This window comes from Hypanus sabinus, chromosome 11, assembly GCF_030144855.1.
Source record: "Hypanus sabinus isolate sHypSab1 chromosome 11, sHypSab1.hap1, whole genome shotgun sequence".
Taxonomy (NCBI): domain Eukaryota; kingdom Metazoa; phylum Chordata; class Chondrichthyes; order Myliobatiformes; family Dasyatidae; genus Hypanus; species Hypanus sabinus.
Window position 1 is genome coordinate 78,302,620 of NC_082716.1, and position 19,754 is coordinate 78,322,373.

A 19,754-nucleotide genomic window follows, 5' to 3' on the forward strand; every position below is an offset into this window, starting at 1 on the left:
GGAAACTGGGTCAGGCAGCATGCAATTAGTCACTGCACAGTGGAGCAGCGGCTAGAGTAGCTGCCTCATTGCCTCTGAGCCGTGGGTTCTGTCCTGCTGTCTGTGTGGAGTTGGCATTTTACAAAGTTCAAAGCAAATTTGTATCCGGCACCACAGAGGCGTAGCAGTTGGAGTGAAGCGATTACACTTTGGGGTGTTCTGGAGTTTGGAATTCAATTCTGGTGCCATCTGTAAGGAGTTTGAATGTCCTCCCTGTGAACCACGATGGTTTCCTCAGGGTGCTCCACAGTCTAAAGACATACCAGTTAGTAGGTTAATTGGTCATTATAAATTGTTCTGTAATTAGGCTAGTGTTAAAATAGTTTGGTTGATGATGTGTGTGGGTCATTGAGCCAGAAGGTCCTGTTCCGTGATGTATATCTAAATTCATAACTACAAGTTAAACTATCACAAATGCGGTCAATAAATAAAAGCTGACTGAAGATGGAGCTGTTGCATATGATCTGAAGACTTGGGAACAGATTGCCCAGCTGATGCATTCTGTGAAGGAACAAATGCAGGAGAAGCTATCAGACCATTTGATTTTTAATGGAGTGAGCTTTCTATTTTAAGTTTATCTTCCATTTGCAGAGACCTAGTAATATAACACTGCCATTTAAAATTAAATTTTGTGGAAATCAGTGTTTGTATATTTTTCCCGTGGTAGAATATACTGCAGGCATCTGGAGAATGATTCCAATGAGAATAAGTTGAAGGCATCCACCACCCCAGGACTCTTCTGGGGTTATAATGTGACCCAAAACTGATGCAAATTTCAAATTATTGTAGCACTGTGTTCAAATAAAAAGCAATTTGACATTAACGCACTGAAGTCTCAGCCCAAAATGTTGACTGTACTCTATTCCTTCACTGCTGCCTGGCTTGCTGAATTCCTCCACCACTTTGTGTGTGTGTGCTGCTTGGATTTCCTGCATCTGCATATTTTCTTGTTTGATATTAATGCAACCTACAGTCATTTTCAAAGCTGTCGATACATTTTCCATGCAGTTAATTTCAAGTTAATTGACATATTGAATGTAATCATAACATTGAAATATTTTGAGATTGTCCAAGTGTTTTTATGGGGCTAGATTCAGAACTTTAAAACAAAACTATTATTTGATCAGAAACTTGTAGGTTCAGAAACCGATCACAAAATTTTGACAGATTGCCAATATTGCTCTTTTGAATGAGTCTTAAAACTGAGAATTACTGCTGTGTTTATAAAAGATGTATGCTGCCAAATATACATCTGCTACTATCTGGGAAACATTACCACAGTATAAAATTCAGGACCAACAGGCTCCAGGGACAGCTTCTTCCACCAGGCCATCAAACTGATTAATTCATGCTGATACAAATGTATTTCTATGTTATATTGACTGTCCTGTTGTACATACTACTTATTATAAATTACTATAAATTGCACATTTAGCGAAGTAACAAAGATTTTACATAAAGATGTAACTAATAAAGTCAATTCAATTCAAAACAAATAAGGAGGTTGTTCCTGGTGTCATGGGTAGTTTTATGCCTCATTCAACACTACGTCTTATATAGGTGTTTACATCTACTCTGTTTGTGGAATTTTGCATGGGCCATTAGTTGCTGAATTATCAGCACTGGAACAGTAATTAGATTTCAAAATATTTTAGTGGCTGTAAACTGCTTTAGAACATTCTGAAGTTATGAACAATGCTATATTAATGTTGATTTCAACAGGGCAATTTTTTGTTTTTTTATTGAGAATTTTCTAAAGTAATGAAAATAATATTCTTTAGTGAAGAAGGAAGGCCCATTGTGCCCTGGAATATAAGTGGTATCAAAGGAATAATATTTACTCTTACTGTGAACTGTATGAGTTGATGTTGTCTTGGAATCCCAAGCATGTGCTTTATTAAAGCAACACACACAAAAAGCTGTAGGAACTCAGCAGGCCAGGCAGCTTCGATGGAGAAAAGTACAGTCAATGTTTCGGGCCGAAACTCTTTGGCAGGATTAGAAGAACACTTTGGAAGGACCAAGTGCTTTATTATCTCTGTCATGATGGTAATCGGGAAGCTGAAATCTTTTTTACATTTTGCTAAACTAAATGCCCTCAGGAAATTGAAAGCTGCACTGCTCATGTCATTCGTAGATTGTGCCAAACATGTTCAAAATTGCAAAACTAGTTTATGCAATCAATGCATCTTTAAGAAATGACAACTTAATAAACATGTTGTTACCTTGTGAAACAAACAAAATTGCGGTTGTGGTGCCCAAAATAGCTTGTGTAGTAATACTGTACCTGTGGAAGTGAGGTATGAAATAACGGCTTTTGCAAAATTTGTTCTGTGTGCTTAAGAATATGCGTGGAATATGACAAAATGGCTTGTAGTTTTACAATGCAAAACTGAACTGTGCAATGCAACTTGTAATAATTATAGTATTTAAAGAAAAGTCAGGCGAAGGAACTATCGGGGCTGTAGTCTGCAAGTTGATCGCGTCTCACGGACTGGAGTGCGGCTGCGCGCACGCAGACCGTTAAGTGTCAGCGCAGCCGGAGCGGAGTGAGGACGGTGGCGGCCGGGACGGTTCGGAGCTGGAGGCTGCGAGTTGGGTGGGGTTCTTCCCGTGACTGGAGGTGGCGGACTTCATTTCGCGACTCTGTGTGCGTGGTTTCTGATCTCCGCACGGTGGGCTCCAGTGGCCGGCCGGCTGGTGGGGTCGGTCGCCATGGGCAACCGTGGGATGGAGGAGCTCATCCCCATGGTCAACCGCCTGCAGGATGCCTTCTCCGCCGTCGGCCGGAGCTGCAGGCTGGACCTGCCGCAGATCGCGGTGGTGGGCGGGCAGAGCTCCGGCAAGAGCTCGGTGCTGGAAAGTTTCGTTGGCAGGTGAGGACGTGGTGGGGAGTGTGTATTTGGGGGAGAGGGGTGGCTGGTGAGTGATTAATCCGCTATCCGAGCATGCGCGCAAAATTTGGTGGGATCTTGCTGTGCGCTTTTTGCTCCTCCCCGGAAAGTTCCCAATCCAGAATTCCATAAGAGCGGAGCGCTTTGGGATACGACTCGAAAGGGAAAGACTGCAAGACACGCAATCTTCTTTACCAATTCTTTCCGGGATCAGTGTAAATGTGTGGTTGATGCTGGCTCGGGAGCTTGAGGGATGTTTCCGATCCATATCTCACTATGATTTCTTGTCTCTTATGTTTTAAGTTCAAGATCGCCTTTCGGCTCACATGACTGGGTGTCTTAAGTATTAGTATTTATTATGGATATCGTAATTGCTGCTAGAAAATAAATGGTTTGGTGCCCCCTTCCCTCAAAGAGGAAACTCCCATGGTACCAGCAGTCTCCAGATTATTGAGGGGCTGTTCTTGAGAACATTTCACAATTTCCCCCCAGGTCAAAACGAGCAATTCCAACGGGAGCCGATTAATGTAAGCATTTTTAGTCTCTTTTGTGTAACGGTACAGAATCGGAATGCTCCACATCCAGTGGCTGGTTACATATATACATTTTTTTAAAGACTGGTTGCTTTTCCTGTTAACTAACTACTATATTTTTCCATAATTCTTGTGGATGCTTCCATTCCTGTTACTAACTTTCCCATGAAAAAAATCTGTAAATATTTAAGGGAGGATTTGTGTAAAGTTGAACTTCTGCTAGTCAGGTCTTCTGTAAGTGTGATACAGCATGGTATTGTACCAACATATGTCATGAAGTAGTGGTGTGATGCTGTTGATCTTTTGACATATATAGAACTTTTAATTAGTGTTTTCCATATCTTTATATTTTATATTTTACAATTTTTACTCCATTTTACCTGGAATATTATAGAATAATTTTTAAAACCACTGTTAAGTGTTGAATGGTTTGTGTCACCAGTCCATTTCTCACAGTGATTCTCTTTGGTGTGTTCCCGTTACTGCCTCTAAGGAGTTTTTATGTTCTCCCTGTGACCGCATGGGTTTTCTCTGGGTGCTCCGGTTTACTCCCACATTACAAAAGTGTACTGGTTTGTAGGTCATTGTAAACTTTCCCATGATTCGGCTGGGATTAAACTGGGGGATTGCTAGGTGCTGTTGCTTGAAGGGACGAAAAGGCCTTCTCCATGCTGTATATAAAAAAATAAATAAAATAAAGCGAAATCAGATGCTCTACAAGTGCATTTAGAAAGGCAGTCAGCAACAGTTCAAGATTCTGATGCAGGTTCTTGATCACATCCAGATACTGGCTGACCCACTCTTCCAGCAGTTTGTTTTTGACTCCAGGTTATATCATCTGCAGTCTCTTATGTCAACAGTTTTTACACTTGTGGCACTTCCTTGAGCTGGAATTTTCTAGAGCAGAGATGTTTCATGACATGTCCCTTCAATTATCCTTCAGCATTTCCCTTTAAGTTCATTAAAGTGTGAATTGGTTGTGAATGACTTGAGGTAACAGAGCATTTGGGATTGTAGTGAAGAATGGGGGGGGGGGAGGAGGTGATAAATTCAGATGCAGAAAAAAGGGAAATAATTTTGAAGTCTGACGTTTTAAAATCTGCAGACTGAAATGACAGAAGTGACTCTATGCTAATTGTTTACTTCATAGGTCAGCACGATTATTTGATGTTTTTAAAAAAATGCATCTCTACTTTTAATGTATTTGTGATTTTAGTCAGTAGATTTGATTTTATGTTGTGATGAGTTGAATGGGCAACTAATATGGAAATCTTAATTTCATGAGTGAAGTGCCATGATTTGCTGTTAGAAACAGAAAACCTACAGCACCATACAGGCCCTTCGGCCCACAATGCTGTGCAGAACATGTACAGTACTTTCGAAGTTACCTAGGGTTTCTAAGCACCATGTATCTATCCAGGAGTCGCTTAAAAGACTGTCATATCCGCATTCACCACCGTTGCCGGCAGCCCATTCCACACATTCACAACTCTGTGTTTTTTAAAAAAACTTACCCCAACATTTCCTCTGTACCTACTTCCAATTACCTTAAAACTGTGCCCTCTTGTGTTAGCCATTTCAGCCCTGGGGAAAAAACCTCTGACTATCCACACGATCAACGCTTCTCATCTTATACACCTCTATCAAGCCACCTTTCATCCTCTGTTGCTCCAAGGAGAAAAGGCCAAGTTCATGCAACCTATTCTCATAATACGTGCTCCCCAATCCAGGCAACATCATTGTAAGTCTCCTCTGCATCCTTTCTATAGTTTCCACATCCTTCCTGTAGTGAAGTTACCAGAACTGAGCACAGTACTCCAAGTGGGGTCTGACTAGGGTCCTGTATAGCTATAACATTACCTCTTGGCTCTTGAACTCAATCCCACGGTTGAAGAAGGCCAATGCACCATATGCCTTCTGAACCACACAGTCAACCTGCGCAGCAGCTTTGAGTGTCCTATGGGTTCGGAGCTCAAAATCTCTCTGATCCTCCACACTGCCACACTGGTCACTGACCTCCATGCAGAATATGACCCACCTAAAACCACTCTTTGCCTTCTGTGCCAATTCTGGATCCACAAAGCAAGATCCTCTTGGATCACATGTCCCCTTACTTTCTCAATGAGCCTTGCATGGGGTACCTTATCAAATGCCTTGCTGAAATCCATATACACTACATCTACTGCTCTACCTTCATCAATGTTTTTAGTCACATCCTCAAAAATATTCATTCAGGCTCTTAAGGCACAATCTGCCTTTGACAAAGCCATGCTAACTATTCCTAATCATATTATGCCTCTCCAAATGTTCTTAAGTCCTGCCTCTCAGGATCTTTCCCCTCAACTTACCAACCACAGAAGTAAGACTCACTGGTCTATAATTTTCTGGGCTATTTCTACTCCCTTACTTGAATAAGGGAACAACATCTTCAACCCTCCAATCCTCTAATCCTCTGGAACCTCTCCCGTCCCCATGACGCAAAGATCGTTGCCAGAGGCTCAGCAAACTTCTCCCTTGCCTCCCACAGTAGCATCTCGGAGTACCAGTCCCAGAGACTTATTTAACTTGATACTTACCAAAAGCTCTAGCACATCCTGTTTCTTAATGCCTATATGCTCAAGTTTTTCAATCTGCTGTAAGTCATTCCTACAATCGCCAAGATCCTTTTCAGTAGTGAATACTGAAGCAACGTATTCATTAAGTACCTCTGCTATATCCTCCTGTTCCAGACACACTTTTTCACTGTCACACTTGATTGGTTCTATTTTCTCACGTCTTATCCTCTTGCTCTTCACATACTTGTGGAATGCCTTGGGGTTTTCCTTAATCCTGTCTGCCAAGGCCTTCTCCTGGCCCCTTCTGGCTCTCCTAATTTCATTCTTAAGCTCCTTCCTGCTAGCCTTATAATTTTCTAGATCTCTATCATTTTTGAACCTAGTTCAAAAACCTAGTTTTTTTAAACCTTTTCAATTTGACTAGATTTACAATAGCCTTTGTACCCTACCATCCTTTCCCTGTCTCATTGGAATGTACCTATGCAGAATGCTACGCAAATATCTCCTGAGCATTTGCCGCATTTCTGCCATACATTTCCCTAAGAACATCTGTTCCCAATTTATTCCCAAGTTCTTGCCTGTTAGCTTATTTCCCTTTGCTCCAATTAAACACTTTTCTAACTTGTCTGTTCCTATCCCTCTCCAATGGATAGAATTGTGATCACTATCTCCAAAATGCGCTCTCACTGAGAAACCTGACACTTGACCAGGTTCATTTCATAATACCAGGACAAGACACATACGTTCGGATGCTGTTCATAGACTTCAGTTCAGCATTCAACACAGTCATCCCTCAGAAACTGATTGGAAAGCTGAGCCTGTTGGGCCTGAACACCTCCCTCTGCAACTGGATCCTAGACTTCCTGACTGGGAGATCTCAGTCAGTCTGGATCAGGAGCAGCATCTCCAACACCATCATTCTGAGCACAGGGTCTACCCAGGGTTGCGTGCTCAGTCCAATGCTGTTCACTCTGCTGACCCACGACTGTGCTGCAACACACAGCTCAAACCAGATCATCAAGTTCGCCGATGACACCACTGTGGTGGGTCTCATCAGCAAGAACGATGAGTCAGCATACAGAGAGGAGGTGCAGTGGTTGACGGACTGGAGCAGAGCCAGCAACCTGTCTCTTAATGTGAACAAAACACGAGATGGTTGTTGATTTCAGGAGGGTACGAAGCGACCACTCCCTGCTGAACATCGACGGCTCCTCAGTAGAGATCGTAAAGAGCACCAAATTTCTTGGTGTTCACCTGACGGAGAATCTCACCTGGTCCCTCAACACCAGCTCCATAGCAAAGAAAGCCCAGCAGCATCTACTTTTTGCGAAGGCTGAGGAAAGTCCATCTCCCACCCCCATCCTCATCACATTCTACAGGGGTTGTATTGAGAGCATCCTGAGCAGCTGCATCACTGCCTGGTTTGGAAATTGCACTATCTTGGATCACATGACCCTGCAGAGGATAGTGAGGTCAGCTGAGAAGATCATCGGGGTCTCTCTTCCTGCCATCACTAACGTTTATACTACACGCTGCATCCGCAAAGCAAACAGCATTATGAAGGACCCCATGCACCCCTCATACAATCTCTTCTCCCTCCTGCTGTCTGGGAAAAGGCTCCGAAGCATTCGGGCTCTTATGACCAGACTATATAACAGTTTCTTCCCCCAACCTATCAGACTCCTCAATGCCCGAAACCTGGACTGACGCCTTGCCCTACTGTCCTGTTTATTAGTTATTGTAATGTTGGTGCTGTTTTTGTGCACTTTATGCAGTCCAGTGTAGGTCTGTAGTCCAGTATAGCTTTCTCTGTTTTTTTTTATTATGTAGTTCAGTCTAGTTTTTTGTACTGTCATGTAAACTATTGGTCCTGAAAAACGTTGTCTCATTTTTACTATGCACTGTACCAGCAGTTATGGTCGAAATGACAATAAAAGCTGACTTGACTTGAAGTACAGCCTCTTCTCTTGTTGTCTTATCTGCATATTGTGCCGGGAACCCTTCCTGAACACACCTAACAAACTCCACCCTATCCCTTGCTGTCAGGAGATGCCAGTCAATATTGGGAAGTTAAAATCTCCCATCTCTACAGCCCTGTTGTTATTATTACACCTTTCTGAAATCTGTCTCCCTATCTGCTCCTCGATGTCCCTGTTACTATTGGGTCGTCTATAGAAAACACCCAGTAGAATTACTGACCCCTTCCTGTTTCTGACTTCCACCCACAGAGACTCAGCAGACAATCACTCCATGATTCCTCCTTTTCTGCAGCTGTGACGCTACCTCTGATCAGCAGTGCCAAGCCCCCACCTCTTTTGCCTTCCTCCCTGTCCTTTCTGAAACATCTGAAGCCTGGCACTTGAAATAACCATTCCTGCCCGAGCCATTCAAGTCTGCAATGGCCACAACATCATAGCTCTAAGTCCTGAGCCACGCTGTAAGCTCATCCGCTTTGTTCATGATGCTTCTTGCATTGTTCACAGGCTATAATGCCATTGGCAAATTTGCACATTCATTGTTCCCATGCTATTATTTCCTTGCAACAAATTCTAATCTGGACTTCAGAAAGTTCAAATATTAATAAAATGTAATAAAACACAGAAAGCAGAAAACTTATTTTTAAAGGATAAGAGATATATTAGTTTTGGGGAATCTTAATTTTAGAGGATAAGAGAGATATTAGTTTTGGGGAATCTTGCAGTATTACATGTATAGAAACAGGCCCAGTGATCTACCTTGCCCACACTGACAAATATCCATATAGGCAAATACTGTTTTTATTCCTCTTTCTATTTTCAACTCCCCTCAGTTAGTTAGATCTTTCTTTTCTCATAGGGTTTGTGTTAATATCACAATATATGCAGTCCTTCTAATTAAGGTACTTCCATGGTATTATTCAACGGAGTTTCAGGGTTTAGACCCAGTGACAATGAAAGACTGGTAATTATGAGTCTGGATAGTGCATGGCTTATTGGGGAATCTACAATTGTTAGTGTTTAAAGGTGTGTATTGCCCTTGTTACCTTTCTGACATGGGCCATGGGTTTGAGAAGTGTTCTGTGTGTAAGTATAGTGTTCTTTGGCTGATATTTACTAACCTTTGTGCAGTGGTGATATGAATTCAGTGTTTAGTGTGGTTACTGGGGTGTTCAGACCTTGATTTCATCAATCATGTAGACAAATGGAGTATTCTGTCATGTTTCTGATTTTTGTCTTGTGGATAGTAGACTGTCATTGGAGTGTCAGCAAGTGAGTCACAACCATTGGATATCCAGATCTCATCTACTCTTGGAGGCACAGCATTTATGTGGTTTGTCCAGCTGAGTTTCTGGTCAATGGTGACCCCCAGGATATTGATTTAAAAATTATATACAAGAATAGATAATGCTTTTTCATTCTTTACATTCATAGTCTGTGTTTTTAGTACTGTTCTATAGCATTCTTACACACTAATAGCACTGCTGCCACTCATCTGGTCCTCTGAGGTGGTACACTACTACAGACATTGAGGGGCTTCTTCACCAACCTGGCCCCTCCCTCTCCAGTAGCAGAAGAACCTCACAATGTGGTCCTTCTCTACCAATGTACTTTGATTTTTAGACTCTGGTGATAATATTATATATCTATAATAATTATAGATCTTCTGTTAGATGTAGTCAATACCTAATAATTTTGTGGCATGAGTATTATTTACTCCATTAATCTCTGCCCGTTGTCTGTTTTACAGTGTACAGACATACACGGCTTCTTTCAAGGCATTGTGAATAGAAAATTAGATGATGAAATCAACAGCAAATATATCTACTTCTGACTGTATAATGGAGGGTCATTGACACAGCTGAAAATGATTGGGCAAAGGACATTGCCCTAAGCAACTCCTGCATGATGTCTTGTGACTGGAACTATTACTTCCCTGCAGCTGCAACTCTTCCTTTGCTTGAGAAGTGATTCCAACCATTTGCGATCTTTTATTTCTTTGGTCCATTAATGACCATTTCCTGCTGATTGGATGGTTTGGAAAAAAGTGATTCCCAACATTTCTGCTGATTATTTATTCATTGATTTGCAAAGTATTTTTTATGGAGCTGGCTGTGATTTATCATGATCAAACTTAGACATCACATCCAGGGAGAGCTTGTACTTTGCTAATGTTTGTATCAAATCCAGCTTCAAATTGCCTTCAGAAATGACTGACTGCATGAACTTTGGACTATTCAAGTTGGTCTTGCATCTCTCTGTTCACAATTGCACGAGTGTTGTTCATTTATGCCTGCTATTTTTATGAATGCTGCTGTATGTAACACAATCCAATCTACATCTTGCTGTGTTACTTTTGCACAATTTCTTCTGCCTTGTGTGTCAAATTTGTTTGCATATTATTGATGGATATGAATAGAACACACCTTAAAAGATTTGATACCTTAATCAATTGTTTGGAATTGCAGGGAATGACTTTTCAGCCATGAAAAGTGAGATCAGTTGAATGCATGTTAAAATTTCCAACTTGCTTTCAGATTCCATCTGAAACCACAAATTCCATCTTGTCGCTGTAGGTTGTGGACACAGGACCAGTCTATTAACTCTGCAAAGAAAAGTCTGCAGTGTAGTTTGACATTTTGTGAGCTGGGCAGCATCAGCACATTATTATAATTCCAGTACTGAATTTGTCAGCTTGAAGAAAATGAATATGCCACAAGTTTTGAGCCAGATGTGCCTGTTATATGTTAATTATACACACAGTTGCAAAGTACATACCGTAGAACTTCATTATATGATCTATTATGGTTTATCCAGGAAGGTGACATTGCTTGTCACTATCCTGGACACCTTGTTTTGAAATGTACCTGGCATTTGATGACTGCTTTTGAATAGTGTTCAGTAAATCACTACATTAAGCACAGTAAAACACTCTCCAGAAGAAATGATTGCAGATTTTTGAAGTCATCCATTTATAGTAATGCAATTATCCTGAATCATTTATTTATCACAGTTATAGTGAAGGATATGGTGAAATGCGTTATTAGTGTCAACAACGGACACAATCTAAGGATGTACTGGGGCAGCCCTCAAGTACTAATATAGTCAACCTGCAATGCTTACAGAACAGCAGGAACAGGAATACCATTTCTCCCTCCTACGCACACAGATAGTCCTCCAACTTCAGGACAGGCTGTTTCCAGTCTCAAGTAGACTTGGCGGGCATTGGGCCTTGACATCAGATCAACCATTGGACCTTGGTATCTACCTTAGGACTTTCCGATAGTGAGGACCCTGTACTGCAGGCCTCAAACTTCAAACTTACAGATAACTGGGATCCCATATACTAGGCTTTCTATCCTGGTCTTGCAACCCGAGTACCTTAGTGGACACCGGCCCTTATGCTTCCTGTCTGCATGGAACTCTGATTCTGGAACCCACCGATGACTCGCTGAGATGGGGTAGCTACCAGCCCTCATTCTCACTGGTCTGCTAGCTGGGCATTCGATGTTGGATATCCTTTGTCCCACGTTCATGTTGCTGGCCTTTGATTGTGGAGTGAGTCCTAGATTCTGGTCTGACCTCCCCATATCCCTTTCCCTAAACCTACCCTGATACCTAACTCCATCTCTCTGTACCAAAACCATCCCTGTAAGCTTAAAAGTCAACTAAGTTTGAGCCATGACCTCGATGGAGACCACAACTTGGTGACATCTTGATCTGCAGCAGATGGGGTTAACTTTGCCATTTGCAGACTCATAAGGCACGGTGCATACAGAATCTAATTTTATAAATTCTTTTAAGTAATTCTGTCATTTTTTGTTAACCCCTTGACCACAGTGTTGTCCAGTTTCTCACCTGAAGTATGAGAGTGCTTCAACAACCTCAAACTCAAGTGCACCCAGTGTTCAGTGAAACCCTGGATACAAAGATTATTTGGGTTTGCCTTTGATGCCAGTTTGATTTCAGCTTTAGGTTTAATATTTTGATGGCAGTCTGATTTTAAATGAAAATTGGCTCAACAGTTCCTAGTGTGCACTAACATCACATTGTATGCTGTACAAAACTTAGTTACTTAACTAGCATGTCATTCTTTGGAATGTTGCCTTGTACAATCTAAAACATTAACAGAGCTAGGTTTTTTTTTGCCACAGCACCATCCTGTGTTCTGTAACTGCAATGCTGCTTTAACAGGAAAGTTATGTGTTAACAACTGTCAAAGGGAATGAAAGACTGTTGGCTGTCGAATTGAGTCATTCAAATCACATCTGTGTAATATTTAACTGTCAGCATCAAGAACTTATTTTTATGCATCCCTTTCAGTGCCTCTTATTAAATCTTTAAACATTTTAAGCACAAGTCCAAAATCACTGAATCATGTTTATGCATTGTCTGTAGAATTTTAATGCTGAGTTTGCTTTCTTCTATTGCAGCTATTACATAAATCTGCAGATTATGCTTTTCCTTTTCCAAATTGAAGTTCTGTTCATAACATACAGTATTTGGTAGAGGCTGCATTGGTAAATTATATTTTATACTTCAAAACAGTGTGCAAAACTGGTTGGTGTTGGCAAATAGCCAGAGTTTGTTTGGAAAACATATTTTACTCCCTTCTTTACTACCTTATTTTAAATTATATGCGTACGATAAAACTGATAATGTGGCACACGTGCTGGACTGACTGATTTTTCTGGACTATTGAAGGTGGCTCATAAACAGTTTTTTTTATTGTGTTGCAGAGTATAATAATAAAGTTCCTTTTGAACTTGTTGAGCCAGGAGTAAGTGTGGAAACAAGGGTGAGGTGTGTCTTGGAGGAACACAGGCATGGGATCTTTGAGATCACTGGAGAATGCAGGAACTGTTGAGTTCTGGGGTATTGGGGAAACATTAGATGCTGAACCATTGGGATTTCCAAATGGTCAGTTGGTGGATTATCAAGAGCTCTACTGTAGTTTTTTTTAAAAAAACTTTTGTGCCAGATAGATATTTGAGGGCTATCATCTTGAATTATTTTATTTTTAAATGTTACAGATAATCTCAGATTCCATTTGAGATGTGCAAACACAATTTCATTTACTCACAATGTTCTTAAAGGTTTTAGGTTTGTGAAGTTTCAATGATTTTAACTTTATTATTTTAATAATTTGAGGACAGGTGACCTTGGCATTAAGGAAGTTCTCAAAAAGGAAATTTGCTCTGATAAAATTAACAAGTCACTACCAAAAAAGAAATCTGGGATGCAGAAGAAAAAAAATCATGAAATATGTTTGAAAATCAGTAAATGAATAAAACAAAGTTATCTTTCTACTCTCATATCTTAAAGTATGTGCAGTCACCTGTATTCATTGATTCAAATTCTTTCATCAAATATTATCAAATGTCACTCTTTGAGCATGCTATCAAATTGTAATTAATAAACAGAATGACAGTCATTGTAGTGGAATTTGGAGTTTAGTGGTTGCTTAAGTAGTTCTAACATGTCAGTCTTTAGAGTTAAGTAATATGAATCAAATGAAAAGTATATGTAATTATTATCGGTTGTTATACTCAATTTTTTTTTCTTTGCCAGAGTAAATGCTGTTCCATAATCTGTCAGATTTAAGTGATTGTTGGAAGTATTTTAACTGTAGATTGAATGAGTAAATTACTATGCAATTTGAATTTTTAAGGAAGCATTGGATTAGGTGTTTTATAGAATACCATTTTATAAAAGATGTTGAGGTATGATGTGATGGGACAGAAAGTTGGTGCTGGAGAAGAAGCAGTGTATTGGAATAAGGTGATACCAACCTTGAAGTTATTTCTTTATTTCCTTTCCAAATAAAGATATAGTTGACTTTATTGGACAATCTTCTCTGGTCATTAGCATGATAATTCTTTGCTTTATCAACTCTGCAGAACAGTTAAAATCAGACTTAATTCACCATATAATTATGTATAGCCTTGGTTATATCCCAGTGTTTGTTGGAAAGCTGTAGTTGTACTTAGCTGGCCCCGTTAACTTTGTAGCATTCTACTGAAGGGAAACAAAATTTACTTTGCACAAATGTTAATTATTTGGAATGCCTACTGTTGCAGTTGTATAAGGCCAGTATTGAGGCTTCAACTGGTGTATTGTGTAGTTTTGGGTCATCTTATCCAAGAAGAGATATATTTGCCATAGAGTAAATACAGTGGAATTCATTAGACAGATTTCAGTTTTGGCAGGTTCACCCTATAAATAGCGTAGGGTTCTGTTCTGTAAAGTTTTAGCAGAATGCTTCTCGTTGAAACATGCAAAAATTTTAAGGGCTTGACTGGCTAGAAGCCAAGGATCCTATGAACAGAGGTCATAGTTTGAAAATAGAGGGTAGGCTATTTAGCTCAGCGGTTAAGACCATAAGGTGTAGGAGTGGCAGTAGGCCATTTGGCTTATTGATTTTGCTCCACCATTCATCATAGCTGATCTACTGTTCCTTTTAACCCCACTGTCCTGTCTTCTGCACGTAATCTTTGACACCTTGACGGATCAAGACCCTATCAATCTCTTACCATTTAAGTATACTCAATATCTTGGCCTTCATTGCCATCCACAGCAATGAATTCCACAGATTCATCACCTTCTAGTTAAAGAAATTCCTCCTCATCACTGTTCTAAAGTGATGTCCCTCTATTCTGAGGCTGTGCTCTCTGGTCCTAGACCCCTATCCCACTATAGGAAACATCCACTCTATCTCGGCCCTTCAATATTAGATTGGTTTCAATGAGACCAACCCCCCACTTCATTTTTCTAAACTTGAGTGAGTACAGGCCCAGAGTTATCAAATGCTCCTCACACGTTAACCCTTTTGGGATCATTCTCATGAATTTCCTCAGGACCCTTTCCAATACCAGCATATTCTTTCTTCAAAAGGGTCTAAAACTGTTTACAATATTCCAAGTGTCGTCTGACCAAATGTTTAGAAAGCCTTAGCAATATATCCTTGCTTCTATATTGTAGTCCTCTCAAAATGAATGGTAACGTTTCATTTGCCTTCTTTACCACTGACAGTTAAATTTCAGGGAATCCTGAACAAGGTTAAGTCCCTTTCCATCTTTCAGTTTTGAATTTTCTTCCTGTTTAGAAAATAGTCTATGTCTTTATTCATTTTACTAAAGTGCATGACCATACATTTCCGACACAATATTCCATCTGCCACTTCTTTGCACATTCTCCCAATCTGTCTAAGGCCTTCTACAGAATCCCTGCTTCCTCAACACTACCTTCCCCTGCACCTATATAACCATATAACAATTACAGCACAGAAACAGGCCATCTTGACCCTTCTAGTTTGTGCCAAACACTTACTCTCACTTAGTCCCACTGGCCCACACAGCCCATAACCCTCCATTCCTTTCCTTCCGTATACCTATCCAATTTTACTTTAAATGACGATACCGAACCTGCCTCTACCACTTCTACTGGAAGCTCTTTCCACACAGCTAGCACTCTCTGAGTAAAGAAATTACCCCTTGTGTTACCCTTAAACTTTTGCCCCCTGTCTCAACTCATGTCCTCTTGTTTGAATCTCCCCTACTCTCAATGGAAAAAGCCTATCCACATCAACTCTATCTATCCCCCTCATAGTTTTAAATACCTCTATCAAGTCCCCCCTCAACCTTCTATGCTCCAAAGCATAAAGACCTAACTTGTTCAACCTTTCCCTGTAACTTAGGTGCTGAAACCCAGGTAACATTCTGGTAAATCTTCTCTGTACTCTCTCTATTTTGTTGACATCTTTCCTATAATTCGGTGACCAGAACTGTACACAATACTCCAAATTTGGCCTTAGCAATGCCTTGTATAATTTTAACAATGATATCAATGATCATGATATAACAATGATAATGATATCTTTGTATCATCTGCAAACTTGGCCACAAAGCCATCAGTTCCATCATCAAAATCATTAACATATAACATGAAAAGAGTGGTACTAACACCTACCTTTGCTAGACACAGCCAGTCATCTGCAGTTAACCAGAAAAGACCTCCTTTATTCCCATTCATTGTCTCCTGCCAGTTAGCCAGTCTTCTATCTATGCTCATATCTCTCCTGTAATACTATGGGCTTTTATCTCAATAAGCAGCCTCACACATGACACCTTATCAAAGGCCTTTTGAAAATCTCGAAGACAGCATCCACTGATTCTTTGTCCTTTTTCCTGCTTATCTCCTCAAAAAATTTTCAACAGATTTGTCAGGCAAGTTTTCCCCTTAAGGAAACCATGCCAAACCTTTGTTTTGCAATCCTCCCTTCTTAAAAAGCAGAGTGACATTTCACAATTTTCAGTACTGCAGACCCATTCTGGAATTTAGTTATTCTTGAAAGATCACTTCTAATGTCTCCACAATTTCTTTAGCTCCCTCTTTCAGAACCCTGGTCTATAGTCCATCTGGTCCAGTTGCCTTTAGACCTTTTCAGCTTCTCCTTACTTTCTCCTTAGCAATAGCAAGTACATGCAATTCTGACCCCTGACACACTCGAATTTCTGGCATATTACTAGTATCTTACATGGTGAAATCTGATGCAAAATCATTTCTTTGTCCCTCATTACAACCTCTCCAGTGTCATTTTCCAGCAGTCTGATATCCACTCTGACCCCTCTATATCTGAAATAAACTTTTTGTGTACTCTTTCGCATCAATGGGTAGCTTACCTTCATATTTCATCTTTTATGTCTTTGTGGCTTTTTAGTTGCCTTTTTTTTGTTTATAAAATCTTCCCAGTCCTCTAAATTCCCACTAATTTTTGTGATATTAGATGCCCTCTCTTTTGCTTTTATGCTGTCTTTGATTTCTCTTGTCATCCATGATTCATCACTCGCCTTTCAGAATATAACTACTTATCTGGGATGTATCTATTCTGCGCCTTCCAAATTGCTCCAAGAAACTCCAACCATTGCTAGTCTGCTGCCATCTCTATTAGTTGATTCCTATCAGCTCCTGTCTTGTTCTTCTGTATTTCCCTTTATTCCACTGTAACACTGATAGATCTGACCTTATCTTCTCCCTCTTAAACTGCAGGGTGGATTCTATCATATTTTGATAATTGTCTCTAAAGGTTTACTTCATCTTAAGCTCCCTAATCAAATCTGGTTTATTACACAACATCCAGTCTGGAATTGGCTTTTTCCTACAGGGTTCAACTGCTAGCTGCTCTTAAAAAGTCTACAAATGACCTCTCTTGGAATCCAGCACCAACTTGATTTTCCCATTCTACAGTACCTACATACTGAAATAAGCCATGACTATCATAACATTGCCCTTTTTTACATGCATTTTCTATCTCCTGTTGAAATTTGTGCCCCACATCCTAGCTACTGTTTGGAGGCTAGTATATAATTCCCATCAGGGTCTTTTTACCCTTGCAGTTTCTTAACTCTACCCACAAGGATTCTCCATCTTATAATCCTATGTCACTGCTTTCTAAGGATTTGAATTTACTTTTTACCAACAGAGACACCCCAACCCCCTTTGCGTTCCTTCCTGTCATTTCAGTATCATGTGTATCCTTGAGTGCTAAGCTCCCAATTGTGATCTCCTTTCAGTCATGATGCAGTGATGCACATGACATCATATCTGTCAATTTCTAATGGCACTACAAGACCATCTACCTTATTCTGTATACTTTGTGCATTCATTGTGTTTTCATCACCCTTTTTAATTTTTGCCATGTTACACTTCAACTCATCCCAATGACTGAGATTCTGCCCTATCATCTGCCTGTCCTTCCTCACAGTCTCATTACACATTGCAGCTACTTGTATACCAACTGCCCCATCCTCAGCTCTAACACTCTGGTTCCCATTCCCCTGCCAAATTAGTTTAAACTTTCCTCAACAACTCTAGCAAACCTGCTTGCATGGATGTTGGTCCCTCGTTTGGGTGTAACCCATCCTTTTTTTGTACACGTTGCAGCTTCCCCAGAAGAGATCCAAATAATCCAGAAATCTGAAACATTGCCCCCTGCACCAATTCCTCAGCCAAGCATTCATCTGCAAAATCATCGTATTGTTATCCTTATTGGGGCATTACCCAGGCATCAATCCAGAGATTATTACCCCTGAGGTACTGCTTTTAACCTTTTTCCTAACTCCTGATATTCTCTCTTCTGGACAGTATCCCAATATGCTACCAATATGTACCACACTTCAGTTTGTTCACCTTGCCAATTTAGAATGCTGTGGACCTGACCTGAGATATTCCTGACCCAGGTACCTGGGAGGCAACATGCTATCCAGGTGTCTCTGTCACATCCACAGAATCATCAAACTCTGTGTCAGAGACCTTAATAGGTCTCTCTCCAAACTACCCCCCCCCCCCCCTTATCCCCTTGTACCCAGCAGTATCCAAAACAGTATACTTATTATTGAGGGGAACAGCCAGAGCGGTACTCTGCACTGGCTTCATGTTCTCTTTCCTTCCCTTGATAGTTATCCATGTACCTGCCTTCTACAACTCAGTGGTGACTACCTCCCTGAAGCTCCTATCTGCTATCTCTTCATTCTTTTGTATGAGCCAAAGGTCATCCAGCTGCAGCTCCAGTTCCTTAACACAGTCTTAGGACTACAGCTCGATGCACCTCATGCAGATGTTATCAGGGAGACTGGAGTCTCACAGAGTTTATTCCTTCTTTCTTTTTCAATCTTTTTATTATTATTATTATTATTAATATCAACAAAATAAAATTGATACATATGTAAAGGGGGTTTCTTTTTTCTTTGTTACTGTGTATGTAATCAAAAGGGCTTCTTTGTTTTGTTAAAAGCAGGAATGCTCCTTTGTTGCGAGAGAGTGCTGGAAGCTTGTTTGGGTTAAAATTTACTGATAACGAGAATGGTATTCCTTTGTAAACCAAATGGGGATTAATGTTCTTTCTTCTGAGTCTGTAAGCTTTTGTTGACGGGCTTTTGGGCAGATCGGTGCGAGGCGGTTGAGAGAGAGGACGCAATGCTGTAAGCTGGGCGGCGAACGGACCCCAAGCGGGGGTCCGAGGCCAGGAGGTACTCTGAGGAGGGGAGATGAAGCTAGATGTGCTTGGTTGACCACTCGGAGGGTCCTGAGCTGCGAGTCGTGGAGTTCGGAGGGGATCGAATGGTGGCCAGAAGACTTCAGTAATTGATCTCCAATGGTTGTGCACGAAGTGGTTTGGACTTTGATAAGTTTGGCGCCTTTTCTTTATTTTTTCTCTTCATATATACTGTATCGTTATTAATCACTTAGTTATAGTAACCTTTATAAATTGTACTCATTTAATCGCTTATGGTGTACTGTCTGTTTTTGGGCGAGGCGGGGACATCACACAGCATCCACATCAGCTGATTACCCAGTTTGGCGGGGCCGAAGGCTGCTCCCCCTAGATGAGAACGAGCAGAGCGAGCCTGAGGCGACCCAGGGGGTTACATTGTGAGGTGCTCGTCCGGGATTGATTTCTGTGGAAGCTGTGTGATCACCCTCTTTAAATTGTGTCTGCGGCAAAGAGCTGGTGTGCCTTTTTGGGTGTGTGATTGCTGGTTATCACTGCGTGTGTGTTGGGTGGGGTGGCTGCTGTTGGTAGCCTGGAGGTCGTTGTTCGAGTTCCGACTCGTGCTGACGAAATGGTGGTGGGACCATGGGGTGTCCATACTGTTTGGAGCGTGAGGAGTGACAGGTTGGGATGTTTCAGCAGTGGTGGGCTCTGCCCGGTTGTTGGAATAATGTCCAGCCCTAAAGAGGCGGAGGCGTGGGCGGAGC

At 40.9% G+C, this 19,754-nt stretch overlaps 2 protein-coding genes across 2 annotated transcripts in view; both read left to right on the top strand.

Annotated features, from left to right (window-relative positions):
- mettl13 (methyltransferase 13, eEF1A lysine and N-terminal methyltransferase) overlaps positions 1-13,695 on the top strand; it is a 49,552-nt gene extending 35,857 nt beyond the window's left edge. The window contains exon 9 of the mRNA XM_059984826.1: positions 9,748-13,695. Coding sequence (XP_059840809.1) covers positions 9,748-9,788 — 41 coding nt within the window. The 3' untranslated portion in view covers positions 9,789-13,695. The remainder of the gene's footprint in view (positions 1-9,747) is intronic.
- The window catches only part of LOC132402155 (dynamin-2-like), a 246,922-nt gene continuing 229,469 nt past the window's right edge, over positions 2,302-19,754 (top strand). The window contains exon 1 of the mRNA XM_059984821.1: positions 2,302-2,915. Within this exon, the coding sequence (XP_059840804.1) occupies positions 2,755-2,915 (161 nt within the window). The 5' untranslated portion in view covers positions 2,302-2,754. The remainder of the gene's footprint in view (positions 2,916-19,754) is intronic.